General features: G+C 37.9%; 1 protein-coding gene across 2 annotated transcripts; it reads left to right on the top strand.

Annotated features, from left to right (window-relative positions):
- The first annotated feature begins 1,845 nt into the window (after positions 1 to 1,845).
- On the top strand, positions 1,846 to 12,088 carry LOC136248960 (uncharacterized). Of its 2 annotated transcripts, XM_066040835.1 has the most exons (12): positions 1,846 to 2,239; positions 2,303 to 2,411; positions 2,493 to 2,721; positions 6,043 to 6,551; positions 7,388 to 7,557; positions 8,880 to 9,333; positions 9,387 to 9,582; positions 9,630 to 9,767; positions 9,823 to 9,972; positions 10,015 to 10,074; positions 11,385 to 11,534; positions 11,587 to 12,088. In XM_066040835.1, exons 1-12 carry the CDS (start codon positions 1,926 to 1,928, stop codon positions 11,967 to 11,969), a joined length of 2,862 nt encoding a protein of 953 aa, XP_065896907.1. In that variant the 5' UTR covers positions 1,846 to 1,925; the 3' UTR covers positions 11,970 to 12,088. The 2 variants fall into 2 exon arrangements, with proteins under 2 accessions (XP_065896907.1, XP_065896908.1); XM_066040836.1 differs by lacking the exon at positions 10,015 to 10,074.
- Positions 12,089 to 16,709: the final 4,621 nt, after the last annotated feature.

A 16,709-nucleotide genomic window follows, 5' to 3' on the forward strand; every position in this document is an offset into this window, starting at 1 on the left:
CCTCTAGTCCCTCCTCTGTAGCCTCTACCTCCTCCTCTATAGCCATCCTGCATATCATTAATTGGTTTGTATGCTCCTCTTCCTCTAGCGCCACCTCCCTTGCCTCTAAATCTGTCACTTCCCCTGCCTCTGCCACCACCTCGTCTTCCTCTGCCAGTATCTATTCTTCCTCTGCCACCACCTCCACTGCCTCTTCCAATATCTACTCTTCCTACATCATCACTGTCTGCTTCTTCACTGTGTTTTCTTTTCAAGCCTTTATAATCAAATACTTGCTACGATATTTATATCACTCACGCGACTAATAATGTCAAGAGTCGGCCTGACACTCCACTCTAAATCTAGACGCGCGTGCTTATAGATTGCACGTGTTACTCGTGTATTCTAACATTTTAGTTCAATAGTGGAAAAGCTTGTCAAAACGCGCGCCTCAGCAGTCGATTAGTTCAAAGATATTTTTAGAGGCGCGTAAGTACCTTGTACGCGCCTCTGATATCTATGATTAGTGTAAGGCGAATGCACTCTGTTTTCAGCTACCAACGAGGCTAATGGTATGTTAAACACCTACATAACATTTCAAGCAAAGAGTAGTGCAAGAAACGCCTGAGTAATTTTAAATCTTGCACTGAAGCCATAACGCTCGCACTGAAGCCATTACGCGTACCGCAAATCGTCACCCACGTAGTACTGGAGTAAGGAAATGGGTACAAAGGATCTTTTAGGAGGACAAAGGTAGCACCATGACACATGCATTGTAGCTGCTGCGGTTAGCGAAAAGGCACGTCTCGGGCCGAAGCGACGTTGAACAGTGAAGAAATCAGGCCTGTAGCCTTAGCCGTTATCGAGTTACGCTTGTCTGAAGGCATTAGTTAGTAAGTCAGTCAGTCAGTCAGCAGAAAATTCTGTTAAATACGAATTTTTTTAAATTTCATAGCAACTTGGCGGAACGTTCTAGCGTTGATCTGAAGACATTTTTGAGCTTGGCTATGCCTAACCAATACTGCTAATCTGTCAGAAAGTTAATATTAGCTGGTTTTAGGGTGATATTTATTGGGCAAGAAATCCCAAACCTTGTGGATCCCTAATATACAGTTACTATCGTACTGTAGATCTGAAGACATTTTTGAGCTTGGCTATGCCTAACCAATACTGCTAATCTGTCAGAAACTTAATATTAGCTGGTTTTAGGGTGATATTTATTGGGCAAGAAATCCCAAACCTTGTGGATCCCTAATATACAGTTACTATCGTACTGTATGATATAATATGAAGTTCACCATTGATAACCATAGGCGGCGGAAAGGGGGGGTAGGGGGCTAAAGCCCCCTTTGGTCTGCTGAGGGGGGGCTTAGCCCCCCCTCAGAATGATATCACACCGAAATTATCTTTCTTGAAGACCGTGATAAAGATCGAGATACTCTAATAGAACAGTCACTCTAATAAAGTATTCAGTGTGTAGCGAGCTATGTAAGGATTTTTATGTAGTTTATCAGCTAGAAATGGTAGCTGGTGAGGTGGAAAACTCTTGTCAGTTGGTTGTGATCTTTTTTTTTTTTTTTTTTTTTGAAATAAGTCTGGGTCAGCCCAGCGGAGCCCCCCCCTCATATCAACTACTTCCTCCGCCGCTGTTGATAACAATATAATATATTTAGTTAAGATCTGCCAACAGCTTCAGAATACATGCATTATAATGCATAATACCTTATGATAAAATACTATATTCACTTAAGTGATTACATTAAGGTTATAAGCATATATATAACGGTGTTTCTAGAGCTCCGGCAGCCGGAGGTGGTTTGCCAATGCTACAGCTCCGTCACTCCATCACGTAATGTGATACTTCGATACTTCAACACGCGGTATTTCAGTTGAACTATAGACTGGGCCGCCTGTCGCCTGTACCTGTATCGTGCTGTATGGTTTAAATGGAAGAAAGTGACTCTGAGCGGGAGGGAGTGTTAGGGACTGTTGAAGAGGAGTGTGACAGCGTAAACTTTGTTCTTGGTGAGAAGTTTTCGTCTTACGAGCAGCTGAAGGAGAAGATTACTGCGTACCAACAAGGGAATAATGTCCAGTTAGCCTACACTGACTCGCGGACGCTGGATGCTGCTCGGAAAAGAGCACCGAAAAGAATACAGAAAGCAAATGAAAAATTACATTATTATTCTTTGCACCTTACGTGCAATCTTGGTGGAAAGCCGTTCCACAGCAAAGGATCTGGCCAGAGACCTTGTCACAGGTATAGCAACTAAGTGGTCGAAACTTATTTAGCTGATGATGCTACGTATAATACTATGTGCAGCACGATTAAGCAGAATTGCAAAGCTTGTATAAAGCTTAACTTAAGTGAAGATGGCCAGTACCTGGAGGTCACAGACGTCTGCAATACTCACAATCATGAAGTCAGCAAGGTACAGTATGCTAGAAATTAATTACATCATGCATTGGGCTATTTCTATTACGTGTGTACATGTAATTTTTTTTTCTAACAGGCTATTTATGATCATTTACCCCGACAACGAAAGTTGACACCATCTGAACGGAATGAAGCTGCTGAATTGTTAAAATTAAGGGTGAACAATAAGCTACTTCAGCAGCACCTATCACAATCAACTGGGAAGATTGTTACCCTAAAAGATATCAGCAATATAAAGCACTCAATACGGAAAATGGATGGAAATGATTTGGAAAAATTGTCTTCTTATCTGAAGGCAATAGAAGGTAAAACATTTTGTGTAACTGAGCAATGTACATCACCAAATATTTTATTTATTGTGCATTGCAACTATTCCACATTTTCGCACAAACCTAATTTTACAGTATTAAATCGATACAATGGGTGAAATATTTATGAACAATAAAAATTGTGTAAATTTATTGAACACTTGTTTTCATGATGAAGAAAGGTGCTAAGTGCAAAAACATATTTCCCAAAGTTTAAAAATCTTTGTTTACTATCATCAATGTTCCAAAAGATATGAAAAATATGAGCATTAGTATGCTCCATGTTTAATAAGCCATTCACTCTCACTTTTTTTCAAATTTTACCCTTGTAGTGCTGAAAGGCATAAATTACTTATTAATTTTATGAGAAAGTAACAGTGAAAGTCATGTTGATTGTACTTGTAAGTTGTGACTGTTGAACTAGGCACATGTAATTTATTTTCAAGTTCCATTTTGTCACTGTACAAATCAATCTTTCTGTTTTTACCAGTTTTCTTTGAACGTTCTTAGTTTATAGGCTGAAACTTTGGTTGACCATTCCTATGTAGATAAATATGTAATTAAAATGGAGTTAAAAATGCAGATCCGGTCTTATATAGCAGCAGTACTTCTTTGAGCACATAACATAGTTATCTCATATGTACTTGCATAATATATATTATGTACATGCATACTTGAATGCAGAAGTAATAGAGGGGTGTGTAAGCACCCTTCTATATCTCCTCTAACAGACTGGAAACTGACTTACTAATGGACTAGAAACTTGCCTTAAATATGTATATATGCACTACTTAACTGCATGTGTAGTTGTCTTAAAACAATATCAATTGCAGTTATGCTAACCTCTGAACACAATCTTGAAGAGTGCTTGAACTGATATAGGATGCAGATTCAAGGCTTCCAGGCTTCCGAGGTACAGTCATGGATTTTTCTCCTTTCTGCAACTTTTCAAATACACTTAATTAATATAACATCTTAAACAGGCTGTAGGACCAGGTGTCCTACAAACCTTCAGTTGCACTTGTGCTGTAAAGCCTTAAAAGAAATAAATAACCCCTGCACTTGAAACTAGTTTGAAATCCAGTGGTTAGAAGTAGTATACTCATCATGTTATGGCTGTAAACCTGTTGCAGTGACGTGTAATCCAAGAAACAAGCTTGGAAGATACCATCAATTATATGCTATAGTATGTATTTTTTGGATTTTTATTCAAATTAACTGCTGCAATTATTGCTTTTGCAAGTCCCACACACCTGCACATGCCTACACACACGCACACACACACACACACACACACACACACACACACACACACACACACACACACACACACACTGAACGCCACAGGTGTGAGTGCTTTTTGCATGCCATATGTACAGCGTTGTATATAGCAGGGTTAAAAATCAAGAGTTATTTGGATTTTCCAAGTCAACTGAGCCATAATGTTTGTGTCACATTTACAAAATATCGGATAACATGAATGACGTATCAATCAAGTTTTATCACTGCATTGGTTTAGGTGGATGGCAATGTAAGTGTGCCACTGGTGGGGTTTCATGCAGAATGAATGATTAGTAAAAATGTGACCGAATTTTGGAAAACCGTCGATATACGCACAACAGCACTTTTGTAATAAAACGCATTTAAAAACTATGGGTAAAAAATGCAAGCTCCAGAAAAAAAATTATGCAAGTTTTTATCATCTCATCGTCTCGCTGGTGGGTGAATTAAGCCGCCAATGGATAAATCCTGGGAATCATCGTGTCCGCCTGTCCATAGGGAGTACAAAAATCTTTGTTTCATCTACATACACGAAAGGATTCCAAAGTTACAGACGTTTGTTTACGTTGCGGTGACGAAAGAATTTACTGACGATCGTTTTTCAGTGAATTTGCCTTCCTTCTCGAACAAAGAAGCATGCCTGGGGAAAAAAGCTATACCTTGGTGGATGCACGAATTCATGGCGAACACAATGAGCCAAGATTAAATTCCGTACGTCGTTGTATCAGTAAGTTATGATGGTTTATGTAAGTGCCTGTAGATTCTTTTCTCGATAGCTTCTGTACATATCAAATTATTTGCTCGTCCGGCTGTCTAGTGCTGTATTTCCAACGCTGCTTAACTTAGGAAGCTGAAACTTGGCTAGTACATTCCCCTGTCCCTGTAGAAAACAAAGAACAAATAAAATGCATTTAATTTGTGCGGATATCGACAGTTTTCTAAAATTAGGTCACAAATAATGACTGTATGCAAGCAGCCTATTGCTCCGCCCCTTTTCACAGGGTAGTGCTGACAAATTAGTCATTATAGGTGCCTTGTATGTAGGGGGAACATAACATTTGTAATCAATAACTCAAGAATGGGACTGTGTGATGAAACACGGAATTAGTTTCTAATAAGTTTTGGATGATATCTCGAACAGCAAGATTTACATGCTGCTCTCTGTAGGCCTTGGAGCCACACCCACTTATTGCGATTATATTGTTGAAGTAGTTCATCAATAAAAACTTATCTGGTTTGGAATAATGTACTATTTATGGCAACATTGAAATCAGGTCACTATACTACCAATTCAGATGACCTGGAAGTAACCCAAGGTGTTCATGTTCACTATTTATATCTAAAACTTCTAGCTATATTTTGGGCACCCCACTAGTATAAGTATTAAAATTTCTAGCTATATAGTGTGAGCTATAATAATGATCAGTCAGTAAAATAATTGGTATTGGTTTGGCTAAATAAGTAGGTTCATCACCTATGGGCAATATCACACATTTCCAATAAGTGGGCATGACCCACAAAAAAAAGCTGGCAAAGAATTATACAATCACTGTGTTTCCCATTGAGTTGTATGATATATAATGGATTAGTGGGGCATGGCTCCACGTATGCCTACAGACATGCAGTAATAGAAAAATATTATCTATGCTACATAGTGAATATGACTCAATAAAGAGCTCAGACCATGATACACCATGATGCATCGATTCCCATGTCACCAAACTAAATGATTAATGTCACCAATTTGGGTCAGACGTGGATATTCTGTAAACCAGCTCAGAATGTGACCCGGGTGACTCGACCCTGATTCAACGCTGATTTGTACAAGTGTATAATGTTTTGTTCAATATTTGATATTAGATATAACTGCTGCTATGTATCATAAAATGTAGCTCTTGATCCATACCTTGGTTTTAGGGTTAGTTCCAAAATTACTATAGGGGTCAGTGGGTCATCAAGATCAGTTTCAACCCTAATATGTAGAACATATGTACCCGTGTACATACTTGAAGTGCTCTTTAGAGCTATTTCTTCCAGGATCAACAGTTGAATTTCTGTGTGATGAAGACAAGAATCTTGTTGGTATTGTTTTTCAAGACGGCATTATGAAATCAACCTTTTCTGCTTTCCCAGAAGTTTTACTGGTGGATGCAACATATAAATTAACAGAATTGAGGATGCCCGTGTACTTGATGATGGTGGTTGACGGAAATGGTCAAAGTGAAATTGTGTGTGCCTTTGTTACAGTTTTGGAAACTGAGGAGTCAATGGGAAAAATGATACAAGTTTTCAAGTCTCACAATCCAGCTTGGGCCTCCTCAAGAGTTTTAATCTCAGACAAAGATTGCAGTGAGAGAGCTGTTTTTGCAAAAGAGTTTCCTGGTATTTGTTTACAGCTTTGTTTATTTCATGTGTTACGAAGTTTTAGACGAGAGATTACTTGTGACAAAATGGGAATCAGAGCTGGAGAAAGAGATCATGCTTTGGAAATTTTGTTAAAACTTGCATATTCTAGGTCTGAGTCAGACTACAATCAGCACTATGAAGTAAGCAAGAATGTGTGATGCATAAGTTGTTACCACTTCATCAGTGTAAATAGCTGATGTGCTTATTGTAGTCATGCATCTGTATTAAAACCATACTCACTGTACACATGGCTCAATCATGTATATGTGACCTGCTGAGTGAAAACCCGACTTGCTTGATTTTACAACTACTTTGTTGTTTAGAGAGAATAAACAATGGGGTGTTAAAGTTGCAGTCTTTTCTGGTCAGTACTATGTACTTTTGGAGCTACAGCACTAGAAAGCAAAATTTGCAACATTGCCGTGAATTGAGGTATTCATCAAGGTACGATAAACTTACATTTTACAACATAACTTACGTTTTCTTTGTGGTACAAAAATGAAGCAAGGATATTCTCCATGAAAAGGCAAATCTAGTGATGTATTACGCATTTCAGTTTATGACATTTTTCACTGATTTGTGAATGCTTTATTAAATATCATCTGGCTACTTACACTGAGTGAGCTACACAATAGCTTATTAAGAGGCGTGGTTACCATTTCTTGATTTCTACGGCAATTAAGAGAAGACAATAAGTATCTGCTTAATAGTTGGCTTAAAAGGGTTCCAGCTAGATAAAAAGAGCTAGTTAACTACACATGTACAACTCACCTATAAGCGAGTTTTAAAAAGGGTTAGGCTAACGTATTTCAAAATGGGCCTATCTAAATTTGTAGTATTAAATCTGGGTGGCGCATTTCAAAATAGGTTGACCAATTTTAAATCAGTCAAATTTCGAAGAGGTTCATAACACTATTGTATCATGTGTATTATGCATGTAGGTATGTTATGTGACTTCATGGTGTTGTTATTATAGGATTTACGGCTTGCTGGTCTCACCACAGTTTTTACTTACTACAATGATAATTGGCATCCCATTCGAGAGGAATGGGTAGAATGTTTTAAGAACACAGCCTTCACCCTGGGCGAGAGGACAAACAACAGATTAGAGAGTATCAATGCTAAAGTGAAGAGTGTTTGTGCAAGGTATCTGCATGCTTAAATGCATACCTAGACAAGTATAAGGGAAAATTAAGAATTGTAAATTCAATTAGGGATCATAGAAAATAGTAGGAGGTCACCTACACTTGCAGATAAACTAGTGGACATTTAATCCATAATTCAGTCATGGATACAAGGATAAATGTTCACTAACATATTTGCAGGTGTAGGCAACCTCCCTTGTTCCCTACTTTTTTACTACTGTATGATCCCTAGTCAAACTTTAAAACTCTTATATATGTACTTGTTTGTTTACATTTTCGCCAGAGGTAATGTTTATGACTGAAAATGTGTCCCAACTATAAATTATTGTCTTGAAACCATTACACTTTTCTTTCAGCTATTTTCAGCTCATTTCACAGTGCTACAAACAAAAAACAGTAGAAGTGCCTCTGCAATCAATCCAGTAACCATGGAAAATACGGATGATTCCTGTTTACAATTGTATGGAAGCCATTGCGCTACCGCAATCAACACCTTGTTATCACAAATTGATACCTTCGGCTGTTAACAAAAAGAAATGGGACACAAAGGAGGACAAAGGTAAGTCCATGATGTGTACATTGTACATACTGTGGTGCATCTGTCAAGCTAAAGCAACATTGAATAAAATAGCTAGCTATTATCGAGTTGCACTTGTCTGAAGGCATCAGGCAGGCAGTAGAAAATTGCATTAAACAAAAATTTTTAAAAATCTATTGGAAACATTCTGAAGGCACTTTTGGGCTTGGTTATACCTAACCAATACTGCCAAGGCGACAGGATGGTATTGTGAAGATGATTTTTGGATGATATTTTTGGCCAACTCTCCATGTTCCCTAATATAAAGCACAGTATACCGCATAATGTATGATACACAATTCATATTCAAGGACTAAACATTAAAACATATCTATTGTGATTATACGTGTGGATCATTTACTGTATGAGTAACTACCATGGCTCACCATGTTATAGGGACTTTTCTAGACGGTTTCACTCTGTTGTAATTATTATCCAAGTTAGGGAAAGAATGATAACTAAGAAATATTATATAAGTGTACTTGCTTATTACCATGTACTGTATACTGTACTAGTGCAAATCGTTGCACGGTAGTATGATTGCAATGATTTCAACATTTCTCATCAATGTATGTACCATGATCACTTATACCTATTCTTATACTGTTTAATTACTCAGTTTGCATGCCTCAACCAGCACATCCTTAATATATACCTCTTGTGTTCTGCTCGTGGATAGATGAATACAAAATTATATATGTATATTTTATGTAATATCCTAATTTAAATTATAAATCATTGTACAGGTACAGCACACTCATGCATTTTTTTGAACACTTTTGTGCCCTGCTGTCAACTTTACGGAATGAGAGGGATCACTGCACATTGATGGCTATGGTCAAGAAAAGGATTGATATGAAAGATCCTGTAGAAATTGAATACTCCTCAGTTCTCACACCTTATGCATTAAATTATGTATCCAAGCAGCTTTCATTGCGGAGGAAGGTCACCATAGTCTCAGAACATGATCGAGAATGCCATATTACATCATCGGAAGGGATTTTGAAGGTGACAGTCAACGGATGCCACTGTGCATTTTGGAACACCACCAACCTCCCTTGTCGTCATATTTTTGCTGTGCGAGAAAGAAAGAAACACCCTTTATTTACTCCCTTACTTCTTGCGGAACGTTGGACAAAGGATTATATGAGAGATGCTTACTATAAAAAATCAGAATTAACAGTTGAGGCTTCAAGCAGTGTGAGTAGTATATGATTATACAGCTATAAAATTCACTATAATTGTATGTACAGATTTCAAGTATTGGGCATGGACCACAACGGTCATGTTTAACACAGCACCAGAAATACCATAAAAGCCATATTGTTGCTGTGGAGTTAGCTTCTCTTTCTTCCGAGGTTGGCATGACTGAATTCACAAGAAGGTACACTTTGCTACAGACCTTGAGAGATATATGGGCATCTGGAAGGGATGCAATTCTTTGTGCAGGTATGTAATCACCCGTATTTGTTAATATTTTTATGACATTTATGCAGCTCAAGATCAGCACTGCAGTGACCAAAGAGGAACTGTTGCTGTTACTGCAAGTCAATCCCTTGTTGGTTGTGTCAGTGAAGGTCACAGTGCTAATCAGAATGCTAGGAATGAAGGCAGTCAAGCTGTTGAGAATGCTGGTGAGTGTGGACTGACAAAAATTTTCAGCACTTATGCAATGAACTCTTTTGATAGGTACATGTACGACACAATCTAATGCTGTTTGTAGTAATAGTAGTGGATCAAGTACCAGCCATGGTGATAATGAAAGTGATGGTACAAGAAATAGTGAAGTAAACACTACAGAAAATCACCTACTTGAAAAGAATGATCATCATGATCAAGGTACTTTGTAGTTTAATGACTACTTACTCAAATTTTGCATAGGATATCAGCCACCTGTACCATTGGTAGACACAGTGCAAACTAGAAGCAATGATGTAAATGGTGTGTGTGTGTGTGTGTGTGTGTGTGTGCGTGCGTGCGTGCGTGCGTGCGTGCGTGCGTGAGCCAAGTGGCTAGAACACCTGTCTGATAGTCAAAACATTCTAGGTTCAGTACCTGGTTATGCAGTTACTGTTGTTTCCTTGAGCAAGAAATTTTCTTCACATTACTTAGCTGCTCATGGGGACCTGATGACTTTGCATTACTCAGGTGCTAAAAGTCAAATCCTATTTGGGCAAGACTAATAAAATACAAGAGGTTGTATCATGTCTCACACTTGAAGGTATTGTTAGCCAACCTTCACCCGGCAAACCTTCACCCGGCAGGAATAGTTGGCATTTGCTTCCTGAGTTAACACCTGGTAGCCATTTGATGTTACAACTCCCAGTGTCCACTAGGTAATTTTGATGTACGTAGTATGGTAGTTGAAGGGTTTGATGGTAGCCATTTGATGTTACAACTCCCAGTGTCCACTAGGTAATTTTGATGTACGTAATATGGTAGTTGAAGGGTTTGATGGTAGCCATTTGATGTTACAACTCCCAGTGTCCACTAGGTAATTTTGATGTGTGTAGTATGGTAGTTGAAGGGTTTGATGGTAGCCATTTGATGTTACAACTCCCAGTGTCCACTAGGTAATTTTGATGTGTGTAGTATGGCAGTTGAAGGGTTTGATGGTAGCCATTTGATGTTACAACTCCCAGTGTCCACTAGGTAATTTTGATGTGTGTAGTATGGTAGTTGAAGGGTTTGATGGTAGCCATTTGATGTTACAACTCCCAGTGTCCACTAGGTAATTTTGATGTGTGTAGTATGGTAGTTGAAGGGTTTGATGGTAGCCATTTGATGTTACAACTCCCAGTGTCCACTAGGTAATTTTGATGTGTGTAGTATGGTAGTTGAAGGGTTTGATTCTTGCATTTGCTTTGTGCAAGTGTACATATACCGTAAATCAGGAAAATTTCAATGCAGAAAATTTTCGTCTATTAAAATTTTGATGCTACATATTTTTGTCACTTTTGATGGAATGGCTAGCTATACGTTAATATTTGTATACACGAATTATCCATATAATAGTTAACAATAATTTGTCGTTTTAATTTTCATCGATACAGCCAGCGATGAAAATCTTTTGACGACAAACTTTTCCTGTTTTACGGTAATACAGTATGTGTTGTGTGTGTGCATGTTTGTATATAGTATGTGTATTGTGTGTGTGTGTGAAATAGTGCAATCAGTAAATTACCAGGGGTGGTATTAGAACTGTGGTACAAACTTGCAAAACATTTATCACAATCTGATTGCATCCACAGAGTTACAAAGTATTAGGTTACCTAGTAAAATGCGAAAGAGAGGAAGACCTAAAGGAGCTGACAAGACTGTTATTGGTCTCCCTAGAAAGAAGTCCAGAGGAAACAGGCCTGTGTCATTCCTATACAAAGGTGCTAAGCAAAAGGAACTTGGTATGTATGTTAAATAACCTGTGTGGATCTTGGAAGATGTTTTCATTTTTAGTGATTTTAACCTGGTTTGTTGATCTACAAATTGCAAAGGACGCCATAGATGGGAGCCGAATTATAGAAGAGGATGATGTAGAAATGAGACCTGAGATGGTTTCATCATCATGCACTGATGAAAATGTCTGCTTAGATATGTGCAGGAAGTATTGCACCCGGGAAGCATGGGCAGCTATTAACAGTGTAGTATCTATAATTCAAGCCAATCCCACATGGTATTGTGGAAGATGCACAAGGGAGATAATTGACGATGAACAGAATTCAATTGTTTGTGAAAGCTGCTTAGTATGGTACCACTTTAATTGTGTTGGTCTCAAAAGATCACCGAAGAGGAGAGTATGGATATGCCGCTCATGCTTTGAAGAATCTGCTGACCAATAGGTAGCCCAAGATTATTTCATGAAGTAGTCAAACATTAATTAATTTAAGAAATTTCTTCTTTGCTGTACTGTTATAGTTCAAATGATCAATTCTGTACTATAAAAGGTGCAGCCAGTAAATGACAACTAAAAATAATAATCACTTTCCTGGTATATAGACAATATACAGAATGACATGGTGTGTGCATACAGTAGATATGTGTGTATACAATGGAACTTGTGGACACTTTACAGAATTGGGATGTAAAACTTTGGAGTCGGATCTGTTGACTCCATTTTTCTTGATGTGGAGAATTTGTTAAAAAGTTGGTTTCACTATTTCAAATATTGATCTTTTGACTACAGGGGAACTTGAGCAGTACTTGAAATTGTTCCATGTTGGAGAGCTGCAACTTGATGTTATAATATGTAGATGTAATACCCTTCCCAAAATCTCAGATACACCCCTTAAATTGTGAGTGACAATTACACTGTATGTAGATCAGTTCGATCTGGAGACAGTCTAGCTAATATGTAAACATTTCCCAGGTTAAAACTGCATGCACCGAACACATTAACTTTCACACTTGTAGTGCTGAACTGACTATTAAGTTTGATATCCAAGAGCCCAAGTGTCTTAAATTATGCCTGTTTTTAAAGTAACACATTAACTTTCACTTGTCCTTAAATTCAATTTCAAGCTTTAAAAGTCTCTAAGGCAGGTTGACCTTTAAAATAGCATGCTCAACCAGCAAAAGTACCCTCAAATTTAATCTTGAAAGGCTTAAAATTCTCCTTGTTTTGAGAATGGTCTTATAGCAGCAACACTGATACATCAAACTCTATAGTTACTGTAGTATACTATAATCTGGCTTCACCCAATGATCACGACTCAGCCTAGCTTGATAATTAGTCTGGAAGCTATTTAACCATGCAAGCTCCCTCTACATTCAGAGGAACATGTTGCTGTAGACCTTCAGTGCTGGTCACTGTAAAGTGTTAATAATAAATAAAATAATAAAAGATTTGTTAACCAGACTTTTCAACTTGCACTGCATGAATAGTTACTAATGATGACGATCAGTAGCTAATTTGAAGTGGATCACCACACTTCATTGTTCATGAGGAGTACCTATAACACTTAAAACACGGACTTAAAAATCCAGTGGACACTTTCCGGCTCCCCTGTAGAAAACCAGTCACTTTTCAGTCCTCCGCTTTATTCCGGTACTTTCTTCCACTTCAGTGGATCAAGCTGGCCTCAAGTACGAAGTATTGGTGGTCTTCAACTGAAAGTACGCAGCACTATTGGTGCTAAGGCTACTGATACGGCGCCCCGCTTAATATCTATGGCACGTGATGAACTGACGGAGCTGTAGCATTGGCAAACCACCTCCGGCTGCCGGAGCTCTAGACACATCGTAAAGATAAAACAGGGGACATAATAAACAAAAAACAAGTTATCTTAAATATGGGTCTCAGCGACTTGCACAGCAATCGGTGCCTCAGCAATGGGACAGTGCAAACTGGACCTGGCACCGAGAATGCACATAATTGCAGACCTCAACAAAGAGAAGCTTAATTTACATCTCAGCCATCCCATCACTATTCCATAAGAAAGACTGTGCTTTGCACTCAAAAGGTTGGCCAATCTGAAAATTTGGACTTGTATACTAAAATTGTGGACCTTTTTGGTTAAATTATGGACCTTTTTACTGAAATTGTGGACCTTTTTTCCAAGAGGGCGCTTCTTCAGAACCCCCCGAACCCCCCTGGCTACGGGCCTGTGCTAACCCTTGGGGTGTATATGCTTACGTAATTTAATTCACAATAGAGGTACAGTAATTGTACATCTCACGTGCAATGAGGAGGAGGAGGATGCAAAATTCACATACATGCATCAGAATGAGTTGATCTTTGTGAGTTTAATAAAAAGAATATAGTTTGTTATATAGCATCCATCTGAGCTCCTACAAAGTATATATAGTGACTGTTCTATTAGAGAATAAAATTGTCAGTGTCAACTTTACAAAGCTCACCTATTCAGCCAGCATTATGCTCATTGCTTTAACCAGCCCATGTTATAAAAAGCAAAATTGGTGCATTCCTATAAGAGTTGGTAAGTTGCTCCAATCATTGAACTAAAAGTGTTTAACGAACAAAAATCTCAAGAGTACAGGTTCAATGGGTCGGCATATAAATAAAGAAATTAACACAAAAGTAGTCCTAATACAATAAGAGGGTGTAGTCTTGATGGAAGAGAACCTGCTTGTTTGCAACCCTATAGTGTATTGCTATTTGCTAGTGAATATATAGTTGCTAGCTAAATGTATTGGAAAAAAATATGAGGCTCACGCTTAGCTAATGGTGTTTTAACTTGATCTTTTAATTTTTCAATATATGAAAAGGTGGGTTGGTACAGGCCTATACAACAACTAATCAAGTTGACATGGCCTTAGTCTCATAGCATACATGCAGGGGAACCTGTCTAAGCTGGTCACCTTTGGGTCGAAATTTCTTGGTCTTAATAGGCAGGTGGCTGCTTTTGACAGGTAGATTAGTGTTATATAAATGTCTCTTTTGGGGAATTTATAGTTGTCCCTTATAGAGAGGTGGCCTTTCTATACAAATGGCCACTAAGACAGGTTCCACTGTATACATCTAGCTGAGTCCCTGCAGCATGCACATATTATAATCGGATAATGTTTCTTGTCATCCCCCTCTAGCTCCAACATTGCCTGAAACTAGCATCTGTGGATATGTAAAACTCCTTACATATTCCTGGTGGTCTTAACATTGGAGCAGTGTAAAGTATATGTGTTGTATATAGGACTGGTTCACACGACTTTACCCCTGAAGCAGAACACACACCCCCTCAGAATTCCATCATGCAGAGAGAACTGGCTGCATTCAGTGGTTAACGTGTCAGTGGATTGTAGTGCTGCAAATGTATTTTAGTTTTTAACACTATACACTGTGAATGGAAAACAAGTTTAGCAAGCAGTGAAACATTTTTTTACCACAACTGTTCAATGCACATAAAGTGCTTTAAAGTTAATGTAAAATTAACAATAACAAATTAGTGACTGACATGTCCACGGAATACAATCAAATCATTATCACTCACCCTCTTCTACCATAAAGAATTGTCATTTTAAATGGGTACATCTGTTCAATATCATACTTCACATCATCCAGTATACAAATACTATAGGTAGTGTTCCTTGTCTCACCCACAAGACAAACCTGTAATGAATCATTGTACCATAGTTTGTTTGATAATCTCAATTGTCTGAACTCTCTATAGCTACATTAATATGCAATCATATATAGGTTACTGGATAGGTTACTGGGCGAGTTAAAATAATATTATTCACAATCAAAGTGAAAGTTAGACAAAACAACCATCTCAGAGAAAACATCCTGACCACCTGACAGACTCCTGTAAGCGTTCAAGCATTAATCGGATGGCTGCAGGTTCAAGGCTGCCCAGGTCCAGTCATGGATTTTTTTTCTCTCTCCTTTCTCCACCTTTTCAAGCACACTTTATGTAACACTTTAAACAGGCTGTAGGACCAGGTGTCCTACAGACCTTCGGCACTTGTGCTGCAAAGTCTTAATAATAAAAAAAGTTTAGACTAAATTAGAAATCTAATAACCTCAGTCTGTTAACTGTCTTGTATATATTCAGAAATTTGGGCCAGATATTTTTAATTCTGGCCCCAATGGCACCTCATTTTTACTAGAAGTTTAACAAAACCAAGAAAGCCTACACATAAACTAACAAACTACTGCATGGATACCAGAAGTCAGAACACACACCATGATCAGACATAATAGAGGCATTAACAACAAAGCTCTGTGGATTGCAGAAAGTGGGAGTAAGAAGCAGAGTCCAACTCCCACAAAGTATTGCCAAGCAACAAACTGATATGGTACCAAGACACACTTGGCATTCCACATTTGAAATGTGAGTAAGATTGCCATTATGTATTTGTGAAATACAAGCCCTCAAAGTTTGGCTTAATTTCTTCTTTTTTTTTCGTTTTTGCACACTTTACAAAAATGCTGTAAATGCAAATGTGTACCTGAATCACCTTGAAAAAAAAATTTGCTTACTTAAAGGACATATTAAGGCTAGTACAAGTTTGGTGCAAATCTGATCAATGTTCACAGAGTTATGGACAATAATTTGCATTAAATAAAGAATTTTGTGACACCTACAGGGTAAACTGCGGTCTGTACATGAGTTAACCATCATAGCTCAAACCTTAAAACAATTGCTGACAACTACAGAGTTACAAGGTGACAACCAACTAGGTGTAAAATCATGGGGTCAAAATATTTTAATAGAGCAGTCACTGAGAATCAAGAATGTTTTGTCCAGGGTTCAATTCAAACCAGGGACCTTCATACCTATCTTCACCACTGAACCCCTATTGTCTGCTGATCAGTGCACTTAATTTCTATACCTTATAAATGACAACTCTAGTTCAATTAAGAGTAAAGGTTAATAATAATCTCATAAATCTACAATAGGAGATCTCAAAAAGTGTGCACTCTATTAGAGTACTGCAAAATAATTAGCAAACATAGTCAAATAAAGTCTACAATACAATAATAGTATTGTAACTTTCGTCGTCATTGTATTTGTAGATAAGAAGAAATCGGGTAAAAACAATCCCCAAAGTTGGTTTATGACTGGTATATGGGGCATTTAAAATACACAAAAGAAGTGAAATCCATGCAGAAACAGCCAAGT

Source organism: Dysidea avara, chromosome 3, assembly GCF_963678975.1.
Source record: "Dysidea avara chromosome 3, odDysAvar1.4, whole genome shotgun sequence".
NCBI classification, from domain to species: domain Eukaryota; kingdom Metazoa; phylum Porifera; class Demospongiae; order Dictyoceratida; family Dysideidae; genus Dysidea; species Dysidea avara.

What these genes read in the sequence shown, in the direction of transcription:
- LOC136248960 (XM_066040835.1), top strand. Translation starts at nt 1,926, where the DNA reads ATGGAAGAAAGTGACTCTGAGCGGGAGGGAGTGTTAGGGACTGTTGAA. An exon ending in GGCCAGAGACCTTGTCACAG is followed by an intron (nt 2,240 to 2,302) that starts GTATAGCAACTA and finishes TACTATGTGCAG; the next exon opens with CACGATTAAGCAGAATTGCA. An exon ending in GAATGATCATCATGATCAAG is followed by an intron (nt 9,973 to 10,014) that starts GTACTTTGTAGT and finishes AATTTTGCATAG; the next exon opens with GATATCAGCCACCTGTACCA.